This window comes from Corvus cornix, chromosome 28 (genome assembly GCF_000738735.6).
Source record: "Corvus cornix cornix isolate S_Up_H32 chromosome 28, ASM73873v5, whole genome shotgun sequence".
Lineage (NCBI taxonomy): Eukaryota > Metazoa > Chordata > Aves > Passeriformes > Corvidae > Corvus > Corvus cornix.
In genome coordinates, this window is record NC_046356.1 from 1,491,107 (window position 1) to 1,511,121 (window position 20,015).

Genomic DNA, 20,015 nt, shown 5'->3' on the forward strand with positions numbered 1-20,015 from the left:
GCTCTGCCCCAAACCTGGGCTCACAGCCAGTGGGAGAGGTGCTGGGGGATCCACCCCTGGGGGATCCGTGTACACCAGCAATTCCTCCCCAGTCCTGCACCCTGCCTTCAGGGGAGGGGAATGCGTATCCCAAGGGAAGTACCGCTTCCATGGCAGCACCAGCTCCACAACACTGAAGTGTCTGGCTCAGCTCACTCAGGGCACACGGAGGAGTCAGCTCAGGCAGCTCTTCCCCACTCCGAGAGCCATCATTCCCATCAAGTGGCCCACAAAATATTTTCTTTTTTATAGAAATTACTATAAAAAACTAGTTAATCTAGAGCATCTTTAAAAAAATATTCCTGCAGTATCACAGTTTTACATTGAAACTCATTAAAAATATATAATTTCTTAAACGAAACATCTCTGTTCTCCCCTTGAATCACGTCTCCAATATGGGATTGGGGCTCGGAGTCCTCGGAAGAGGTGCCGAGGTGGGAGCAGGAAGGTCTGAGCTCAGTGGCACATCCGGGAGGTCATTTCCTTCTGCCAAAGGGACAGAGAAGACAAGGGACTGTGAAGGAGGATCCAGGCTCCCAGGTGAGGGTGTGGATGAAAAAACCCCGTGTTTAGCTGTCAATACCATTCCTAGGCATGGGGTGACACTGCTGCCCACAGCTCCAGTTTGGGCAGGGCCATGTTCCCCCCACCATTCCTGTTCCCAGGACATCCCAGTCATATCCTGACTCCCAAGTCCCTGACAGTCACACTGCAAGGCCAACTGGCCCTGAATTTGGGCAACCAGCCTTAGAAGAGAATCATGGAATCCTTAAGGTTGGGAAAGACTCCCAAGATCATTGAGTCCAACCATTACCCCATCACTGCTGTGTCACCACTAAACCGTGTCCCCAGGTGTCACCTCCACATGTTTTTTGAGCACTTCAGGAATGGTGACTCCAACACTGCCCTGGGCAGCCCCTTCCAATGCCTGTTTCACCCTTTCAGTGAAGAAATTTTCCCTTCTATCCAATCTAAACCTCCACTGGCACAGCTTGAGGCCGTTTCCTCTTGTCCTGTCACTCGTCACCCGGGACAACACTGAGCCCCCCCGGCTGCCCCCTCCTGTCAGGGACTTGTGCAGAGCCACAAGGTCCCCCCTGAGCCTCCTTTGCTCCAGGCTGAGCCCCTTTCCCAGCTCCCTCAGCTGCTCCTGGTGCTCCAGCCCCTTTCCCATCTCTGGACATATTCCAGCCCCTCAATGTCTTTGTTGGAGTGAGGGACCCAAAACTGACCCCAGGATTTGAGGTGGGGCCTTCTGAGAAGGCTACAGAGCCCTCTGTGGCTCCCCCAGCCCTGTGCTGGCCACAGACCCTGAGAGCCCCACCGGTACCTGAGCCCAGCCAGACACTCACCAGGGGCTCCAGCTCCTTGGTATCTATGAGATTGAACTCTTTCACAAAGTAGTAAAAGTGCTTGTAGCAGGTGTTCACGTGGGCCTCCGAGCCCATCTGGGTGATCCTGTCAAAGTGGTGGATGTAGACGTGGACAAACACCCGGAAGAGCCTGGAGAGAATCTTCTTCACCACCGGGAGGAAGTTCTTGGGGAACGGAGTACCTGGGAGGTAAGAGAGGCCATGAAAAACCTTCGGTCAAGTTAAAACTGGTTGCTTGGGACTAAAATAAATTGGTAAAATGGACAGATTGAGGCAAAAGTGCTTCTGTCCCTGGTAATTTCCCACTCCCCTCTCCTTTTTCCTTTCCCTGGGATGACATTTTTCAAAGCACAGATTTTTTAAGTGACAGAGTGATGCACTGCTGTGACTGAGAGCAGAGCCCACATTCCCAGCAGTTGTTTCAGCCAGACAAGAGTTTTCTTCCACTCCTGTTTGATGTCTTTATATAAACAGTGCAAAACACCAGATACAACCAAATAACTTCTCAAAGGAAAGGGCTGGTGCTGTTTACTCCCCACAGTTATCCCTTGTTTTGGTACATCTTTAGCTCTTTGGTTAAAAATTAAAGCTGTTAAGGTCCTCTTTTGAAAGCTCCAGGTCTGTGTTTGGCTGGGCCCCTGCAGCAGAGCAGCCTGGCCATGCAGCCACTTCTGTGGGATATCAGGGTATAAAGTTCACACCGTTTCTGGAGGAACAAGGAGAAGTTAAACCCTTTCCTTGCTCTGCCACAGCTGCAGCACTTCAGTTAGTGTTAAAGGATCTGGTAAAAGCTGAGCTGAAGACAATAACAACTAAAAAAACCCCAAACCACAGCCCTCGTGCTGTCGGAAGCTCATCCTGCAGCCCAGAACAGAACCAACACCCCCAGTGTGGTCCCCGGGGAGCTGCAGCAGAGCCTGTGCAGCACGAGAAGGAATGGCTGGGGAGGGTTTGGCGCTTCAGCTGTCTCAAAACTGGCTGTTCTTGGCCCCCCTCCCCTCTCTGCCTGCTCCACACCAGGTTTAAGCAGCATTTTGGCACAGTGGAGGATCCCTGTGGATGCTCAAGTGGCAGATGTGCCCCAAATAGGGCCCAGCTTCATCCCATCAGAGCTCCAAAGGGAAGAACACCGGGGCAGGAGGGAGGGAGCTCTGCTGCACCTTGTCTTCTCCATCCCAGGAGCTGGAAGCTCTGTATAGGCTCAGTTGTATTTACCCGATAATTTAGGGACTAAATTCTTCCATCTTCATCACAAAATAAAACCCATCAATCCCTGTTCCAAAGCTGCATTTGGATATGGAGATTGAGGTGTCTTAGGCCAAACTCCTGCTTCCATGGCCCTGGCAGTAGATGAAACACAGCCCTTCCCTCCAGGCCTGTGCCAGCATCCCACCCCTCAGGAGGGGCAGCGGCAGCCAGCGTGGTCTCTAATAACAGAGGGGGTGATTATGGCACGTGGCACCATCACCAGGTGACACAGAGCTGTGCCTCAGCCCTGGGCTGGCCATCAGCTCCCAGGGAGCCATCCTGCATCCAGCATGAGCCACTCCAGAGCCACCTCAGAGACTGACTGCTCTAAGGGCAGCCTCCTGTTTCACTGCCTCAAGGTATCCATGACTCCCAGTGGGGCCTGGTACAGCTCTGGGTATTTTAGCACTGCAGAAGAGCTGGGAAGGGCTCACTGCACTGCCCACCTGAGAAGCAGAGAGGGAAACAGCTCTGCTACAGGGATCAGCTGCGCCGCAGCATCTCCTGGAACAGCGACAGGGGCTCCATGAGAAGGCTTCACACCCACCTCCCTCCCTCCAGCCCCAGCTGGGACCCAAACTCACCGACATTGGTGGGGAAGATGTCCTCGTTGTTGATCTGCACCTCGATCCAGTCCATGAGCAGGTTCATGTACTGGGGCGCGGACAGGGCCGTGGGTTTGCGGTACTTGTGCTCGTCCTGCCACCGGTACTCGTACTTGGGGCCCCCCGACATGACGGGGCAGGACTGCTCCGTGCAATAGTCACTGATGGTGCCGTAGATGAGGTTGATGCGGTTGAAGAAGTCCACGACGTGCACGGCCACCCAGTCGTTCTGCTCCTCGCCCGGCGGCAGCTGCACGGCCACCTTCAAGTCCAGGCCGGCGTTGAGTGAGGCCTGGGCCTTCTTGTGCAGCTCAAACCGCTGAGTCCCCGGCTCGAATTTGCGCTTGGGCCGGAAGGTTTTGTCTTTATTGAACACTTGCTTTAAAGCGTGGGACATTTTCCTTCTCTCGTGTCTCTTCCAGGCCCACAGCAGTGACAGCTGGAGGTGCGGCCACTTCCTGGGGCAGGGCTGGGGCGACTCTGATCTTCACAGAAACCTCCCTCTGCTCATCTGGTCCTGATCTGCAACACGCAATACAGCACAGAAGGGCAGCGATTAGGAGCAGCTCTCTCAACAGGAAACCTTGTCTAAATCCCATAGGAAGAGATCTGGGATGCCATCTGGGCCCTCGCCCCACATCTGAGAAGGGGGGGAGCCCACAGCAGTTTCCTTTCTCCCCCTTCCCTTCCCCGGCTGGAGCAGAGGGCAGGCTCGGCTCGAGGGCTGACCTGGGCTGAACAGAGTCACCTCCTGACCTGTTCCATGTGGGAATGAGGGAACAGGCCCCACAGCCATGGGAACGGGCTGCCACTCACCCCAACACTGCCACACCGTGAGACCCCAACCCTGCAGAAATGCCACCACCTGCTTGGCTCCAACGCACTGACAAAGAAGGGTAAAACCAGCTGGGTTTCACCCAGATCCCATTTTCACCTATGCATCCCCCCTTTGGGAACAAGGCCAGGTCATGCCAGCCCTCAACACCGTTCAGAGCTGCTGCCAGACAGCCCCCACTCCGCCAGCCACCGAAAGTGAGAGACAGGAAGAAGGGGTAGAGGGGAACAAGAAGAAGTCACAGCTCAGGCACCCGGAAAGCAAATATCCTGAAATAACACCAGCCCTGAGAGCAGCCACAGCCTCTTCTGCAGGTGCACACAGACCATAAACATATTTCCCATTTCAGTTTAGCTCTGTTTACAAGTTGAAAACTGGAAGATGAGGGAAAGCTCATCTTCCTCGTCCAGCCTCTAGAAAAGAATCAGCTCCAAGGGTGAGACACAAGTTGAGATCTGAAGGGCTGCTGACGAGAAACACAGCTCTGTTTATCTGTAGCTAATTATACCTCCTTTGTTCCCACATCCAGCCCCTTGCAGAATTTGTGTCAGGCTGCTCTTTGATGGAAGCTTTAAGGCAGAAAGCTTTGTGTACCAAAAATATTATTTTACATGTGCTGGACAGAGAAATGAATAAAGTAACAGAAATTAAGCTGATGCCTTAAATAGCATAAATAAGCTTCCATAAATTCATAAGCAAGCAAGCAAAAAGAACCCCTTTCCCCAAGCAGAATCTACTTGGATTTACATGAGGCCATAGTGTTGTTCCAATAGGTAAATAGTGTCCTCAAATGCTGGCAAGCACATCCCAGACTCAAGGTCATGACTACCACGGCTGCAATTGAGCCCGTCTCTAACAGACACTGCAGTGCTAATCAGCAGTTCTTCTCTGGAGAAAGATTAAAAAGCTTTAAAGCCAAGGCCTCTTGTTTCCTTATTTAATTACAGTGAGGAATAAACCCCAAACCACTGCAGTTCACCCCACTAAGAACAGGCTCAACATTTCCTGCGGGAATGAGCTCAGTAACCTCTTCCGTGCAGGAGCTGAGAGATCCAAACTCCAACATGGGCTACAATGCGTTGGGAGAAACCCTAAAAGCATTTTAATGTGGTTCAGTGAGATCCAGCATGGGCTGAGAGGTGAATCCACAGCAGACATGTCATCATGGAAAGGTCTGGGTTGGAAGGAACCTTAAAGACCATCCAGTTTCACCCCCTGCCCCTTCCACTAGACCAGGTTGCTCCAAGCCCCATCCAGCCTGGCCTTCCTGCTGCCAAAACAGCTGCTGTGACCCTGTGAGCCACGTCAGGGGAGGCAAACCCAGCACAAACCCCTGGCAGACGTGTCCTTTGGAGCGTGATCCCGCCCCAGACATAGCAGAGGAAGAAGTGAAGGGTGTGGAGAGACAGCTCAGCCTTCTGGTTACCAGGAGCTGTGTCACAGCCTGGCCACATCCTGTGGCAGAGCCGGAAGCTCCAGGGACTGTACCGGCCCCAGAATGGAGGAGGCCCGGCCCCCACAGAACCAGCAATGTGGGCAGCAGGTGCTGAGGCTGCTGCTGCTTCCAGCAGAAAGTCCAGGGAAGCATTTGCACGCGATGAGCTCCCTGCACTGGAGATGGAGAAAAACACATCCTCTCACACAGGAAACCACAAAGCAGCAGCAGCACCACCCTCCACGCGCCTCCCTGGAGCACCCACAGCATCCTTGGTGCAGTGTGACTCCATCCCTGCTTCTCGTCTGGAGGATCTGCACTGCAAGGCCTGGCATGGATGAGGATGGGGTAAAACCCTAAGGGTAAAATCAAACATCCCCGGGCTTTGGCCACACACATCAAGAAACAAACACCAACCATTTTTCTCATTTGAGCGGGATGGAGAGACTTTTCATAGAATCCCAGAATATCCTGAGTTGGAAGGGACCCTCAGGGATCATCGAGTTTTAACTCCTGGCCCTGCACAGACACTCCAACAACCCCAGCCTGGGCATCCCTGAGAGCGCTGTCCAAACGCTCCTGCAGCTCTGGCAGCCTCGGGGCCGGGCCCATTCCCTGGGGAGCCTGGGCAGTGCCCAGCAGCCTCGGGGGGAAGAACCTTTCCCTGAGCTCCATGCCCAGCCCTGACCCAGCTCCAGCCGTTCCCTGGGCTCCTGTCCCTGTCCCAGAGCAGAGCTCAGCCCCTGCCCCTCCGCCTCCCCTCGGGAGGAGCTGCAGCCCCCAGGAGCCTCCCCTCAGTCTCCTCTGCTGCAGCTGAACGAGCCAAGTGCCCTCAGCCGCTCCTCAGAGCCTTCCCCAGCTCCGTGTCCCTCCTTTGGACACTCTCCAACAGCTTTGGACCCTTCTGATCTTGTGGTGCCCAGAGTGCCCCCAGCACTGGAGGTGAGGCTGCCCCAGTGCAGAGCAGAGCGGGACAATCCCTCCCTGGCCTGGTGCCCCCCAGGACACGGTGGCCCTTGGGCTGCCAGGACACACCGGGGACTCAGATCCAACTTGGACCAACCAGGACCCCCAGGTCCCTTCCCACGGCGCTGCTCTCCAGCCTCTGATTCCCAGTCTGTCCCTGCATCCAGGGCTGCCCCATCCCAGGGCAGATCCAGCACTTGCCCTTGTCCCATCTCACAGGGTTGGAGATTTCCCAGCCCTCACATTTGTCAGGGTCTCTGTGCAGAGCAGAGTTTACTTGGTATCGAGGCAGTCCTACAAACAAATTCCTGATCCTGTGGAGACATCATCCCTGAGAACTGGGGAGCTCAACACAGCAGCAATTGTCTCTCAGACGATTCAGCATCTGTATGAAGCATTAGCAAAATGAGTAGCTGAGACATCAAGCAGATGCAGCCTATTTAATTACGGTCTCTGACTGCAATGAGCTAAAAGAAACATTTAGCTCTAGGAAAAAAAAATAAAAATAAAGAGGCACAGAGACCAAAGCATCCCTGACATTGCTCCGAGATGATATCATCCATACAACACCTACCTCCACAGGCAGGAGTCACAGCTGACACCGCCCCCGAACACAAGGGAAAGGAAAGGTTAGGGACAATTGGGAAATGGGACATGCAAAGCACCTGGATGGTATCTGCAAGCTTGAAAGGTGAAGGGAAAAACCACTCCCCCCCAAACAAACCTCAGTACATTTTGTCGCCTCCTCCTTTCAGCCAGCCAAGATCACAGCAGACGTCACCGGTGCTCCAAGAGGACCTTGGCCATCGCTCAGGATCACAGAGCCCATGACCCCCCTGGGCTGTCCGGAGCACAAACACACCTCCAGCTTATCCCAAGGACATGGGAGGAGCAGCTCCCTACTATGCTGGACTTGCCTGTCCAGGGGTCTCAAGGCCTGGCCCTCCCTTCCCCTCCCATGCCAAAAGCTCCTTTCCTCTGACTCCCTGCTTGTGCAGCTCCAGTCCTGTGCTGGTTTTGCTGCCAGGGCTGTTGGCATTGTCCTGCCATTCCTCTTCCCTCATCAGGAACAGTGGATCATGTGGAGGTGCCTTGGTCTAACACCAGGCTCCGGGCAGAGGAAGCCCAGGTGGCTGCTTCCCAACTCTTGGTCACTTTTAAAGGCAGCTCAGAGTCTGGAAAAGGGAAGAGTTACCTCCTCCAAAACACTGGGAAGCTGCCTCCCCTTGCGCCCTGCTGCAGCCATCCCGAGGCTTTCCAGGAGCCAGCAGAGTTCCCGACAGATCCTGCCCTCCCCACAGAGGCAGAATGAGCCCAAAAAGGACTTCAGAAGTCCCATGACTGTTCCATCACTGCCAGCCCCAGCAGCACTCCGTGCTCTCCTCTGCTGCCAACACTGCACAGGGCTTTAACAACAGCCAGGAAAACCAGCAAGGCAGGGAAAAAACAGCAAGGCAGGGAAAAACCAGCAAGGCAGCAGTCAGCAAGCCCCTACCTGTGTTCCTGGCCTCAGCAGGTCACTCCTGCAGAGGCTCAGCCTTGCTCTGCACCCTCTGTCAGCGCTGGCAGGCGCCGAGGCCGAGCTTCCTTTTTCAAAAGAGGGGAAAAAACCTCCCCGTTCGTTTCATGGGCGGCCACCACCCGGAGGCTCCGCAGCTGGGGAGGGGTCAGACACGAGGCCACCTCCCTCCCCCGTGACCCCAGCCGGGGCAGCCACATCCTGCTGCCTCTGCTAAAACAGCCCTTCAGCACAGCCCAGGGAGCAACGCAGCTCCTGAAATCAGGGATTTGTCCAGTTTCCTTTCCGGGAAGCCAGGCTGCTGTCTTGGAATCCCACCGAGTCCAGCTGCTTGTAACCCTTGGGTGGGGAGCCTGTGATAGCCACCGTGTCCCCCGAGCTCCGCAGGAGAGGGGAGCCATGATCCTGCTTCCCCCTGAGCCATTCCCAGGGCCCTTAATGCCAGGCCAGAGTTCCCTATATAGGACACAAAACCCCCCCGACCGATAAAGCAGCCCTGATAAAGGTATTTTGGATGCACTGAGAATTTCAAGTAAAAACTTGAATTTACAGAGTGAGAAGAAAAGCAGCTTCAAACAGGCAACTTGCATGAAACAGCCGAGACAGATGCACACGCACATTTTTTCCATAATTCCACCCCCCTCCTTTCACAAATCCCTTCCCATGGCCACTCTGCACTAGCTCAGCGTCTAGGGACAGGATGATCCTGGTTTTCTCCGATCAAAGGAGAGATTTTACTACAGAGAGCAGGGACCAGAACAATCCTGGCAGCCGCATGGCACTAATGGCAGCCAGTTTCTGCGCCTCCAGAGCCAGTCTGGCAACAAACGAGGGCTTGTCTTCCCGGGACAAGACTCCCAGCTGCTCTTTTGAATGGATTTGTGATATAAGGAGCGAAGGTCTGCCCCGTGCTTACCTCGGGCAGGGCAGGGCAGGGCGAGGAGGGCTCAGTGTGGCTGGAAGGCACCCTGGCCATTCATAATCCCGGCCAGCCGGCACTTCCACGTCAGCCGCTTCCTGTCTGGCACTGACTCCAGCCTCCCGGCCCAGGGAGCTGCCAATGTTTTCCCAAAAGCCAATCCTTCCCCTCTGCAAGCGCTGCCTTTCCTCCCGCAGGATTGTTCCATGTTGCTGCAGGAGAGCTGAGCCACGGCACTGCCTTCCCCACCCGTCCCCCGCGCTCAGCCCCGGCAGCAGAAGCTGCTCGGAAGTTTCCAGAGAAGGAGCAGCTCGACCCGGCCCAGCTGCACCTCCAGGCCCAGCCCGGGCACACACCAGCCCCACTTCATTCTGCTGCTCTGCAGGACAACATCCACATTTTTCTTCTGGAAAGTGCTTCTGCAGCAGCCTTCGCAACCAAATCCAAACGGGGGCACACTGGAAATGCTGAATTCCCAAGGTTTGGGCAAACAAAGAGCCTTTTGTCTTTCACAGAGTCAGCTTTAAGAAGGTCCTGCCTGTCGCCAGCCGCCCCCAGGCCCCGCTATTCCAATCTGCTGCACAATTTGGAAATTCTCAAGTAAGAAACTGTACAGACACCAGTTCTACTGGGACTTCTCACATCTCCTGGGACTTCCCACTTCTCCCAGCCCTTCCCGGAATGAGGGTGGCTTAGGAGAAGAGAAGAGGTAGGTTTAGGAGCAGGACAGGCTCTTTACACATCTCCAAGCCATGGAGAGGCAGAGCTCATCTGCAAGGCCATATGCATGAGAAAAGGAAAAAGCATAAGAAAAGGCCAAAAATAGTTGTCCCGGGCTTTAACTGGCATCTCCTTTGCCCCTACAAGGCCTAGCATTCCAGACAATCCTAAAGTCAGGTTAGTTTATGGAATAAAGGGAAAAGCCCTGTTAAATTAAGCCATAGCTGGGATAGCAGAAGAGGTGAGGGGAGCTCTGGCAGAGCCCACCCCAGAGCTGCAGGTGGGAATGCTGCTGCTTGGAGCAGAGAGCCCAGGTCAGCCAGCAGTGAGACAGACAGATGAACAGGGACTTTACTGCTCGGCTGCAAGCTCAGGATTTACATCCAGACCATGGGCAGTGACAGGAGGGACATTACAGATGACACTGCTCACACTGCACAGGGATGCTGAGGGAGGGCAGCTGAGGGAGCAAGTGCTGGGGAGGCTGGAAAACCCAGTCTGGCAAGGGAGAGGGAAGGCAAGAAGCCCAAATTTCCAGCGTGGTTTGTCCCCCTGACCTTCCTCCCCACAGCCACAGAGGGAGAAAAGCCACACGAGAAAGCAAGTTCTGTAAAAGGTCCCCTCCTGCTTCCCTCCCCACAGGGGAAGGTCAGGCAGCAGATGCTGCAGTGTCCAACTGTTCCTGTGGAACAGCAGTGACTGCAGGGAGCCCCATGGAGCCCCGGGTGTTACTGACTCGGGGCCAGCCCTGCTGCCTCTTACGTGACATCTGCATCCATTGCAATGTCAGATCCCGCTGCTGGAAGGCTTCCATGGATCTGGCCGAGATGGGGCTGCGTGTGGAGGCAGAGCTAATCCGCTGCAGGCTCTGCAGCGCTGCGCTAAGCTGACGAGCTGGGTCACGACTCCAGCACACAGGTTAACTGCACACATGAGTATTTCCAAGGTAGAGCATGGCCAATGACGGCATGGTGGGAGCAGCTCCCTCTTTTCCAGGTCCCAGAACAGCTTGGTCCTTCGGGAAGGCCTCTTGCTGTCCCCAGCCCAGGGCTGGAAGGGCAAGGTGGTGTTTATCAAGTCCCAGCTGAGCTGCTCGTCTCTCCCTGCTTGTGCAGGCTCCGTACTGTCCTCACTGGACACGGATATTTCTGAGCCCACAGCAGTTCCATTTCCTCTAACTCTGGGATCTGCCCCTACTCAAGTCAAAGCTAACATCAGTGTGGAGCACGAAATTTGCATTAGGATGATAAAATTACTATGGCACCATTCTAGCAGCAGGCTGGGATCCCAGGAAGTGTGGGATCACACCCCAGGGCTGAGCCAGAGCACAAGCTGGCCACACGGCCAGCCTTTCCCAGAGCATGGATAATCTCAGGGACAAACATTCCTTTTCCCCACGTTAATGTCACGCGTTGGGATGAACGGCAGGATTGTTTCTTGCTGATAGCAGAGGCCCACGAGGCCTCTCCTGCCCTGGCAGGAGATATGGGAGTAACTCAATCCCTTAGCACAGCTCCAGGCACAGAATGAACCCAGGGATGTGGAGATGGAGACCACCTCAACACCAACCACATCACAAGACAGCAAGAAGAGAGAAGGAAGCAAAGGCAGCCAAAGAACAGCCCCAAGAGAGGCCTGCAGAAAATACAGGGCCTTTCAGTGCAGGCACTCAGCTGGAGGCCAGCTCATCTCCTGCTTCCACCTCAGCCATGGTCTGGGTGGCTCCAGCTCATCTGTCCCACGAGTTCCCTGGAATCAGCACAGGGTCACACATGGGAGTGTCTGGCGGCCTCGTCCCACTCACACTGACCCAACAGCAGCACCAGCCCCTTGGAACCTCAGCCAGGTTTTCTGGAGGAAGTCAAAGCTGTCACAGTGTGATGGATTGTTTTGCTCTGGCTTTGCCCACTTGCAGAAGTTGTTGTTTTGTTGGGGTTTTTTCTGGCCTTCGCTGCCTCCATCCCTTCCTTTGCCCTCCCTTTTGCCTCACGTACCCAGAGCAACAACCCACCCAATCTCACCAGGAGCAGAGCAGCCCTTCTACCACACCACCAGCTCCAGAGGGAAGCAGGCAGCTGACCAAACCAGGCCTCAGGGGTAATCCTGCTTCCCAGGGGCATCTGGAAAAAGCAGGATAAAGGTGCAGCCTAAGGTGCACTCCTTATCGACAGCATTAGCTGGGTATTACATATTCCTAAAGATAAGCTGATAAACCTCCAGCAAAGCTGGTTCTGGATCCACTTACAGCAGCATTTATGGCTCAAGAACTAGAAAATACTTCCCTGTCTTACTAGAAATGAAAACTCAGAAGTTGAAAGCAATTCCCTTCCCAGACCTGTGGGCAGGACTGGGAAGGTTTTGCAATCTCTGTGCACTGACCCCAGATACTTTCACTACTCACAAGGGACATTCTCCCTTTCATTAGTCTGGCCATGGAGATCCCTGGGAGCCCACAGAGGAGCACGAGTGAGCAAGCACAGCACAGATCTGGACAGTCTGACCTCCGAAATGGGACTAAATCACCCCATTCTGGTGCAGGAGGTACTTCTCACCCCATCAGTAGAAGGGCCACGTTAGATGTGGCCAGGGAAGCAGCTGGCAAACAGCTCCAGGGGCAGCTGAAGTGATGCAGGACAACTCTGGTGGGGATGCTGAGTCCACTCCAAGCTCCTCAAGCCCTGGGCAAGCACATGGGAGAGCCCATTTCCACATCTGATGATGGCACAGGTGACAGTGCAACCCCACGTGTCCAACAGAGCATCCCAGGAGCTGCAAGGTGAGCCAGGCACAGGGAACCAGCTCCCTGCTCAGCACCCACACAGCTCCTCGGTATAAACCAACAGCTCCAGGTTTTGCCACCACTGGCAAGAATTCCCAATGCTCCTCTCCCTCTTTCTGGGGATTTTGAAGAGTCACAAGCTCATCCCAGGTTCACCTCACAGGAAGTGACTAAGACAGAAAGTGAATGTGAAACATGGGATACACAGTCCAGAGAACAGCAATAGACAAACAGGGAGCTGGATGTGAGCCTACAGTTGGGAAAGCAAGCAGAGTGCAAGGACAAAGCCCTGGGGACTGTGATAAACAGGTGGCTGGGGAAGTTTCACATCTCCCAGCAAAAATCCCTCCCTGCCCTGCAACTTGGCAGAAGATTTCCAGACCGGAAAGGGGCTTTTAACAAAGGAATGGAAACCCAGAGAGTGTGGCCACTCTGCAGTTCCAAACTCTAGGAGGAGGGAATCCTGCCTTTCACTGGCACTGACAGAAATGCTTTCCCCAAACATCTGTGCTGGACACTGGACAACTCCAGTTCCCCTGTCCTTTCCCTCCAGAGGACTTCCTGCCCTTTCCTTTTGCTTGTCCTTCTCACTCAGCTTTCTCTGAAGGAGCTGAGCTCACTGTGCTGCAGATCAGAGCAGAGGCAGCTCTGCAGGATCAGGATTCCTGAGCCCGCAGCAAGAGACAGAAGCAGAGCAAGAGTTTGCTTTCAAGTTCTCCTGACAAGTCCTCCCTCATGACAGCTGAGCCATGGCTCAGCATGACCTGAAGAAAAAATGGAAAATTCCCCATTCCCCGACCAGTTTAGAGACTGAAGGGTTTGAACTTCAGGGCTGTGCCTTTACCTAGAGCAGAAACGTGCTCCAGCTGGGCTGGATAAAGTCTGGGGGAAGAGGTGGGATAAAATAGGGAAGTTGCAGACTGTAACTTCACAGTTGTGCCACCAACCCCCTTGCTCTCTGCGATGTTTTTTTCCCCACTATGAAGTTCTGGGTTGCTTACGAATCCTGCAGCAGGTCCGTCCCCTTCCCGACCCCTCTGAAGGGAGGGGGCTGTGCGCACAAGCCAGGGCTCCAAGGGGCCGGGCCAGCACAGGCACATCCATGCCCCGATCCATCCGATCCCCGCCCTGCCCGCCCCGGGGGCTCCGAGCCCTCCTGAGGGGGCTCAGGCCGGGCCGCGGCCGCCATCGCCCCCCGCCCAGGCAAACACAAACAATTAACGCCCAGAGCGGCGATGCGGTGGCCGCGGCTCAACAGGTCCGGTCCCGTCCCGCCAAGGCCGGGGAGGGCCCGGCCCGGCCCCGCCGGGGGAACGCGGCCACCGGGGCCGGGGGAACACGTGGGCAGGGCTGGGGAAACGCGGCCCCCTCCAGGCCCCCTTTCCCTAGAGGCCTCCCTAGAGGCCCCTCCGAGGCCGTCCCGCAGGGCCCTCCTCCCTCGCACAGCCTCCCGTGGCCCCTTACACCGCCCCGCGTCCCTCACAGCCCCCGTGTCCCCGCACCTGCCGGGCCGCGCTCCCTCGCCGGCGGACGCGCACAGCTCCCCGGGCCGCAGCACTCCCTCACCCCGGGCCGCAGCACGCCCCGCGCGGCCGCCGCGCTCCCGCCGCTCCCGCGCCCTCCCGCGCGCCGCTCCCGGCCGGCGCTACTTCCTCTTAAAGGGGCCGCCCCCGCCTGCGCCGGCTCCGCCCACGGGAGGGATCGGGCGGGGTCGGGCCGGGGTGGGGAAAGGCACAGCGGATGGTGGTGGGGAGACAGTTCGTGTTTTATCGTGTTTTTAAAATTTTGTTCTAGCTTATTTTACTCTATGTTCTTTTATTCTACTTCTAAATTTTCTTTTATTCTACTTATCTGAATTCCTTTTATTCTATTTTCTTTTGTTCTATTTTCTTTCATTTTCTATTTTAATTTTCTACTTTATTTTGTTTTCTATTTTGTCGTTATTTTATTTTCTATTTTATCTTCATCTTATTTTTATTTTCTATTTAATCTTATTTTTATTTTCTATTTTATTTTTATTCTATTTTAATTTTCTATTCGCTCCTGTTTGTTTTCCATTCTCTTTTATTTTACCTGTTTTCTTCCATTTTATTTTATCATTTATTTTCTTTAATTCTATTTATTTATTTTTAACTGTATTTATTTTTTCCTTTTATTCCATTCCAGTTATTTATTTCCCTCTCTTCTATTTTATTTACTTTCTTCTATTCTATTTATTTTCCTCTTTTAAACTTATTTTCCCATTTTATTCTGTTCTGTTTGTTTCCTTTTATTTCCCTTTATTCAGTGTTTGTGTTTTTCAGGAACAGGGAGAGCCCAGGGATGCTCCGGGGGCTCCGAGGGGCTGCAGCAGCCCCCGCTCTGCCCCGGCCAGGTCCAGCACGGTCCAGGGAACTGGGGCAGCTGAAGGGACTTGCCCAGACCTGAGCTTGAAGGCCACAAAAAGGAGAAGCGGCTGGAAGCAGCCGCTGCTTCAAAGGGAACTTCTCACAAACGTCAGGATGGGGAAAGTCAAACCCCGGTGGGAAATCCCTGGGAAGCCCAAAAACAAAGGGTGCCCGAAGCCGAGCTGGAACCGGACCCTGCAGAGCTCCCTCCCCTCGGCCCAGGGTCCTGCCCCACCGGGCGTTGTCCAGCACTCCTGGCTGGGGCCTGGAGTTCTCCAGCCCAGGTGCTCCGCAACCTTTCCAGACCCCAGTTCAGTCCCTCCAGGTGTTCACAGCCCCCACCCCAGACCCCAATTTCCCCCCCATTTCACAGATGAAGAGCCTGGGCTGAAGCTTCAGCTCCTCAGGGGAATCTCCCGCAGCTCGGGCTGGCGCAGGCTCATCCCAGCAGCTTGGATGCTGCTGCAGAGCAGCTGCTCCCGCTCCTGGCTCCCGGGAAGAGCCGGGGCCCTGCTCCAGCAGCCCTGGGGCCTCCCTGGCTGGATTCCTCCACGGAGCAGATGATGCTCTGCCCAAGGGCAGGAGCCTGTGTGCCAGGTTCACGGGCAGCTCCCAGTCACAGAATCACGGAATTGAGGTTGGGAGGCACCACTGGAGCTCACCTGGCTCAGCAGGGGCCCCTGAGCACTATTGCAGCTGGTTGGGGGGGTCAGCGGCTCTGACCCGGGAAGAGGTGACCGGTCCGGGGAGACGGTCCCAAAAGGAATCGCCTTCCCGAGGCCCGGTGTCTTCCCTCAGCTGCTGGCAGGAGGGCCCTTGCAGAGACTGTCAGCTCTTTAGTGATATCAGCTCGTGATTCCAGCTCAGCTCTGCAGGGCAGCCTCCAGGCCAAGCCAGACCAGAGAGAGAGACGAGAGGCTCGTGTGGCTGGGTTCTGCACGGAAGGAGCTTTATTGTGGGTTCCCTCCGGCAAAGGGGAGAGCCAGGGACAAGAACCCTCTCTCCGTAGGGGCCCAGAGAGCTTGCTTTTATAGGGATACAGGGGATCAGTAAAGGCCAATGGGTTACAGAGGATCTGGGATGCTGCATAGGGTCTCCTAAAGGACTGTGGGTCTGTTTTTCCTCGCCGTGACCAAAGTGTTTGCCTTTCCAGGGAGTCCTGCTGGGCGATTGTGAAATCTCTTATCTCAGCAGAGATCCCTCCAGGGCAGGGGCTGGGCATACCCCACACCGCACATTAGGATTGTGTACAGATGGCTTTTAAGGATCTCCAGGGAAGGTAACTCCACCTCTCTGGGCAGCCTGTGCCAGTGCTCCGGCACCTGCAGGGCAAAGTTCTTCCCCTGCTCAGGTGGAATTTCCTGTGTTCCAGTTTCTTCCTGTTACCTCTGGTCCTGTCACTTGGCCCCAGCCTCTAATACCTCCCTTCAGGCACTTTATAGAGTATATATCCATATATATATAATGTTATCTATATCCATCTCTGCTCTTCCCCCTGCTACAGCCCCAGCTCCTGCAGCATTTCCTCACAGGAGATGCTCCATCTCCTCATCATCCTCACAGCCCTGCACAGCTCCCCACTCCAGGAGCTCCACCTCTGCTCCAGAGGAGCCCAGAACTGGACACAGCACTCCAGGGCTGTGGGAGGGGCAGGATCAGGATCAGCTCCCGGGTCCCCCTGCCAGTGCTCCTCCTGGCACAGCCCAGGATCCCACCTGGCCCCGAGTTCAGCTCCTGGGGCTCATTTAACACTTGAGCTTTGCTCCAGGCACTTCCTGGGTTGGGGTTTGCTGTCGTTTTCATCCCCTTCCATCAGATCTGTGCAGTACCACCCCACAGCAGGTCCGTGTGGGATTGCAGTATTGAAACAAGAGGATCTGGATCCTTCCTGTGCAGTGTCTGCCAGCGATGGGGCCAGCAACTTCCTGAGCTCTTCCCAGTACTGGTGGCTCCTGACTCAGCCCCAGGGATTTTCTGTCCCAAGATGATTCTCATAGGGTCTGGTGTGACTGGAAACCACTGGAGCATCAGCAAAGCCAAGGCCTCTTTCCTGCCCTCATCTCAATGCCACCAAGTTTGTCATGAATTTCACCGGAGGCCAAGAGGAAGCAACAGCAGGGGGTGATTCCAGCCTCATTCAGACCTGAGCTCCCATTTTTCTAAGTGTTGGATTTTAGCTGCAACTGTGATCCAAAAAATAAAGAGATTTAACTGAGATAGTCTGAATTATTTTTTCCTGTAATTTCAGTGGTAGGGACAGCTGCTGCTGCAGAGCTGCCTTTCAAAGGGGTGGTGTTAGGAATTCCCTACCTCCTTTTGGAAGGAGATTCCTCTTAGGTCCACTGAAGATACATTGTTCAGGCATGATAAATCCATACCTTGGTTTTGGGTCCAGCCACACTGGAAGGGTCTTATGAAAGGACCATTTACAAAGCCAAAAATTTAACTTTGTTTTGAAAGTTTATTGGATCATCTTGACACAAAATCATTACAGCAGCTTGTGGTATGTTGTTTTTTCTTTTTTTTTTTTTTCTCAGGGAATGTTGATAGCAAATAAATTTGTGAATGTAACACATCATACAGTTTCAAAATTCTAGAATCACTGCACAGGATTCTGTAAGAGACTCTACATGCTAAAGTGACAGTTTTCATCCATGAATTAAAAAACCCAAACACTAATTGAGGAACATTATCCTTTAAGACAATTTTAATATGTTCAGTTTCTAATACACAACTGGCTAACCAAGGGAGGCTGACCAAAACCAAACCCTCCACGTCCTGGCAGCGCGGTCGGACACGGAGCTGGGCCTGGCAAGGAACCCAGAGCACCAGAGCAGAGCCTTTGCCAAAATACCTCCTGTGGGAAGAGTGTAAAGAGCACAAGACACGCGTAAAGTACAGGACATCACCCAAGGGATAAGATCAACGCTTCATCCTGCTCCCTGCGTAGGGGGTCAGTGTTTTAGGAGTGGTGGTGGTGCTGGAGACGTGCAGACCCAGCCAGCTCCTCCCTGCGCACTTTTTTGGAGCAGCCAACTGCTCCTGACTTGTGCCTCAAAGCAAAACCGTTCCATGGAGTTTTGCTTGCTGGGTGTGGAACGGCCAGGAAAGAAATGGAGTGGGGGGAATAAAAAATAAGTTGAAAACAGGGGATGTTGGAGAGGGACATCCACTGAGCATCTCTGCAGGACACTGGGACATCCCTGTCCCGTTGGTGACTCCACAAGATTCCAACAGTGCAGAATGGGCTTCACTTCCCAGACCCTCCCTTCTTCCCTCTAAAGCAACTGCTACAGTCCCAAATCTGCAGCTCCTCAGCCCCCTCCCCATCCTACACCCCGGGGCAGGGAGAGCAGCTCCTTGCGACCCCTCTCTCCTGCACCCTGGCAGGGAGAGGGGATCCTCATCCCTCCTCCTTCCTGCATCTGGGACAGGGGCTCCTCACCCACTTCCCCTCCTGTACCCTGGCAGGGAGAGGGGCTCCCAGTCTATCCCTCTCTCCTGCACCCCGGCAGGGAGGGCTCTGCCACAGGGACCCAGGGGCACTTGTGCTGCCAAATCTGCTCTCACTGCAAGGGCAGGGCCGAGGGACACTGAGGGGACACTGAGGCAGAATGACCCTGCTGGTTTCAGAGCACAGAGGGAGGGCATGTAGCTGCACACAAGGGGCTGCACCCATTACTGTTTCTCTAACCTGGTAATGGTCAACCTCAGCTGGTGAGCGGAAGGATAAAAAAGCAGGAACAGACCCCTTTGGATTTCCAGTTTCTTGCTACAGCTTAACTGTTCAGGAATGTGAAATTGAAGTGGACTCATAAAACACATCAGCAGAGACAGCTCAAAGGGGAGAGGCCTGACAGACTCCATGTGTGGGGCAGTCGAGGGGAGCACAGACCCAAACAGTAACACTTTCAGCCCGTTTCATGCTTCCACACTTGACTCTTCCAGCTGTCACTAAAAGAAGGTTAAGGCTCAAGGCAACTACTATAAACAGAAACTCAAACATCCCAGTTCTCGCAGGGCTCCTTTGGATTAGCTCAAGGAGATGGAGGATGTTTATATGCTGATCACAATAGATCTTGAGATAATAATAATAATAAATCATATATATATAAAAAAAAATCAAAAAAAGAGGCCTTCTGGTCCAGCACCAGCCTCTGCTAGAAATATACATCAACTACAGCAGCCCTGAAGACATATTTCATGGCTAAGGATTAAATCAACCTTCCCTGGCATAAGCACAAGCAACAAACTGTGCTACTGTTGATAAAGTCCTGCTCAGTCCCCATCCCACGCAGATGAAGGTCATGGGATCATCATGAGCTGCTGAATAAATAGTGCCCGCCCCTCCCTCCCTCCCTCCTCCCCTCCCTCCTCCAGTCATGTCACCAGGATCTCTTTGGGCTAGAAAGGGTTAACACCACAGTTTGTAAAAAGTTCTGAAAACAAAAAGGTAACATACAGCCTTAAAATGTCTAAACTGCAACCAATGGTGGAGTTAACTGAAAGCACGTGCCCCAGGGTAGTACATGCGTACGAGGGAGAAACTTAACACTTGGGTCTGCTCGTCTTTACACGTTGGGTGTGGTTCTTGTCGTTGGAGTATTTTATAAGGAATATTCAGCACTTGGACAATGTCTCTTTCATCTCATCCAACAAGTTGCTAAGCAGGGTAGAATCATTACATTTCCCATCTATGGATACAGAGTTCTCTCCCTTGGAAAGGAAAAAAAAAAAAAAAAAAAAAAAAAGAAGAGAAAAATCCATTAGCTCCTCTTCCAAGTGGGGATAAAGTTGTTCCTGGTCAGGGACTGGAAAGAAGTAGAGGAAGGCAGGGAAGGCTCCAGGTTTAGTTTCTCTCAGGGGTTACAATGCTCTCACCTTTTTTACCAGTAGGCAGACGTGATGGCCTTGGATAGAACGGCTGTACATGGATGCACACGAATCAACGCGTTCCACAACTGCAGAGAAACAGGAACTTCATTTAATTCAATTCAATTCTAATTCAAGCCTTGCTTCCCGAGAGCAGCCACTGCTCTGCCTGGCCTCGAGGAACAGAGGCTTCTACAGAGGGGAGGAGGAAGTCAGGGTTAAGATGTGCCTGGCTCCTCCTGGCTTCTCTCTGGGACATTTCACAATAATGAGGTGAGTCATTTGTCTCCTAAGCCACAAACGTTCTGTGGCAAAAAC

At 53.8% G+C, this 20,015-nt stretch overlaps 2 protein-coding genes across 6 annotated transcripts in view; both read right to left on the bottom strand.

The window, feature by feature from the left end:
* Nucleotides 1–308: 308 nt before the first annotated feature.
* MOB3A (MOB kinase activator 3A) lies at nucleotides 309–14,042 on the bottom strand. Of its 4 annotated transcripts, none has more exons than XM_039566329.1 (4): nucleotides 13,941–14,042; nucleotides 3,245–3,787; nucleotides 1,392–1,594; nucleotides 309–525 (listed from the first exon to the last, which is right to left on the bottom strand). In XM_039566329.1, exons 2-4 carry the CDS (start codon nucleotides 3,660–3,662, stop codon nucleotides 496–498), a joined length of 651 nt encoding a protein of 216 aa, XP_039422263.1. In that variant the 5' UTR covers nucleotides 3,663–3,787; nucleotides 13,941–14,042; the 3' UTR covers nucleotides 309–495. The 4 variants fall into 4 exon arrangements, with proteins under 4 accessions (XP_039422263.1, XP_039422264.1, XP_019148673.1 ...); XM_039566330.1 differs by lacking the exon at nucleotides 13,941–14,042 and adding an exon at nucleotides 8,937–9,027; XM_019293128.1 differs by lacking the exon at nucleotides 13,941–14,042 and adding an exon at nucleotides 7,997–8,094.
* Nucleotides 14,043–17,266: 3,224 nt separating this feature from the next.
* The window catches only part of AP3D1 (adaptor related protein complex 3 subunit delta 1), a 43,412-nt gene continuing 40,663 nt past the window's right edge, over nucleotides 17,267–20,015 (bottom strand). For both annotated transcript variants that reach the window (XM_039566152.1, XM_039566151.1), the window contains 2 exons: nucleotides 19,707–19,786; nucleotides 17,267–19,541 (listed from right to left, as the gene is read on the bottom strand). In XM_039566152.1, coding sequence (XP_039422086.1) covers nucleotides 19,446–19,541; nucleotides 19,707–19,786 — 176 coding nt within the window. In that variant the 3' untranslated portion in view covers nucleotides 17,267–19,445. The remainder of the gene's footprint in view (nucleotides 19,542–19,706; nucleotides 19,787–20,015) is intronic.

Coding starts and splice junctions, on each gene's coding strand:
- MOB3A (XM_039566329.1), bottom strand. CDS start 3,662: ATGTCCCACGCTTTAAAGCAAGTGTTCAATAAAGACAAAACCTTCCGG. Junction 1,595..3,244: donor CATCTTCCCCACCAATGTCG/GTGAGTTTGGGT, acceptor CTTACCTCCCAG/GTACTCCGTTCCCCAAGAAC. Junction 526..1,391: donor CCAAGGAGCTGGAGCCCCTG/GTGAGTGTCTGG, acceptor TCCCTTTGGCAG/AAGGAAATGACCTCCCGGAT.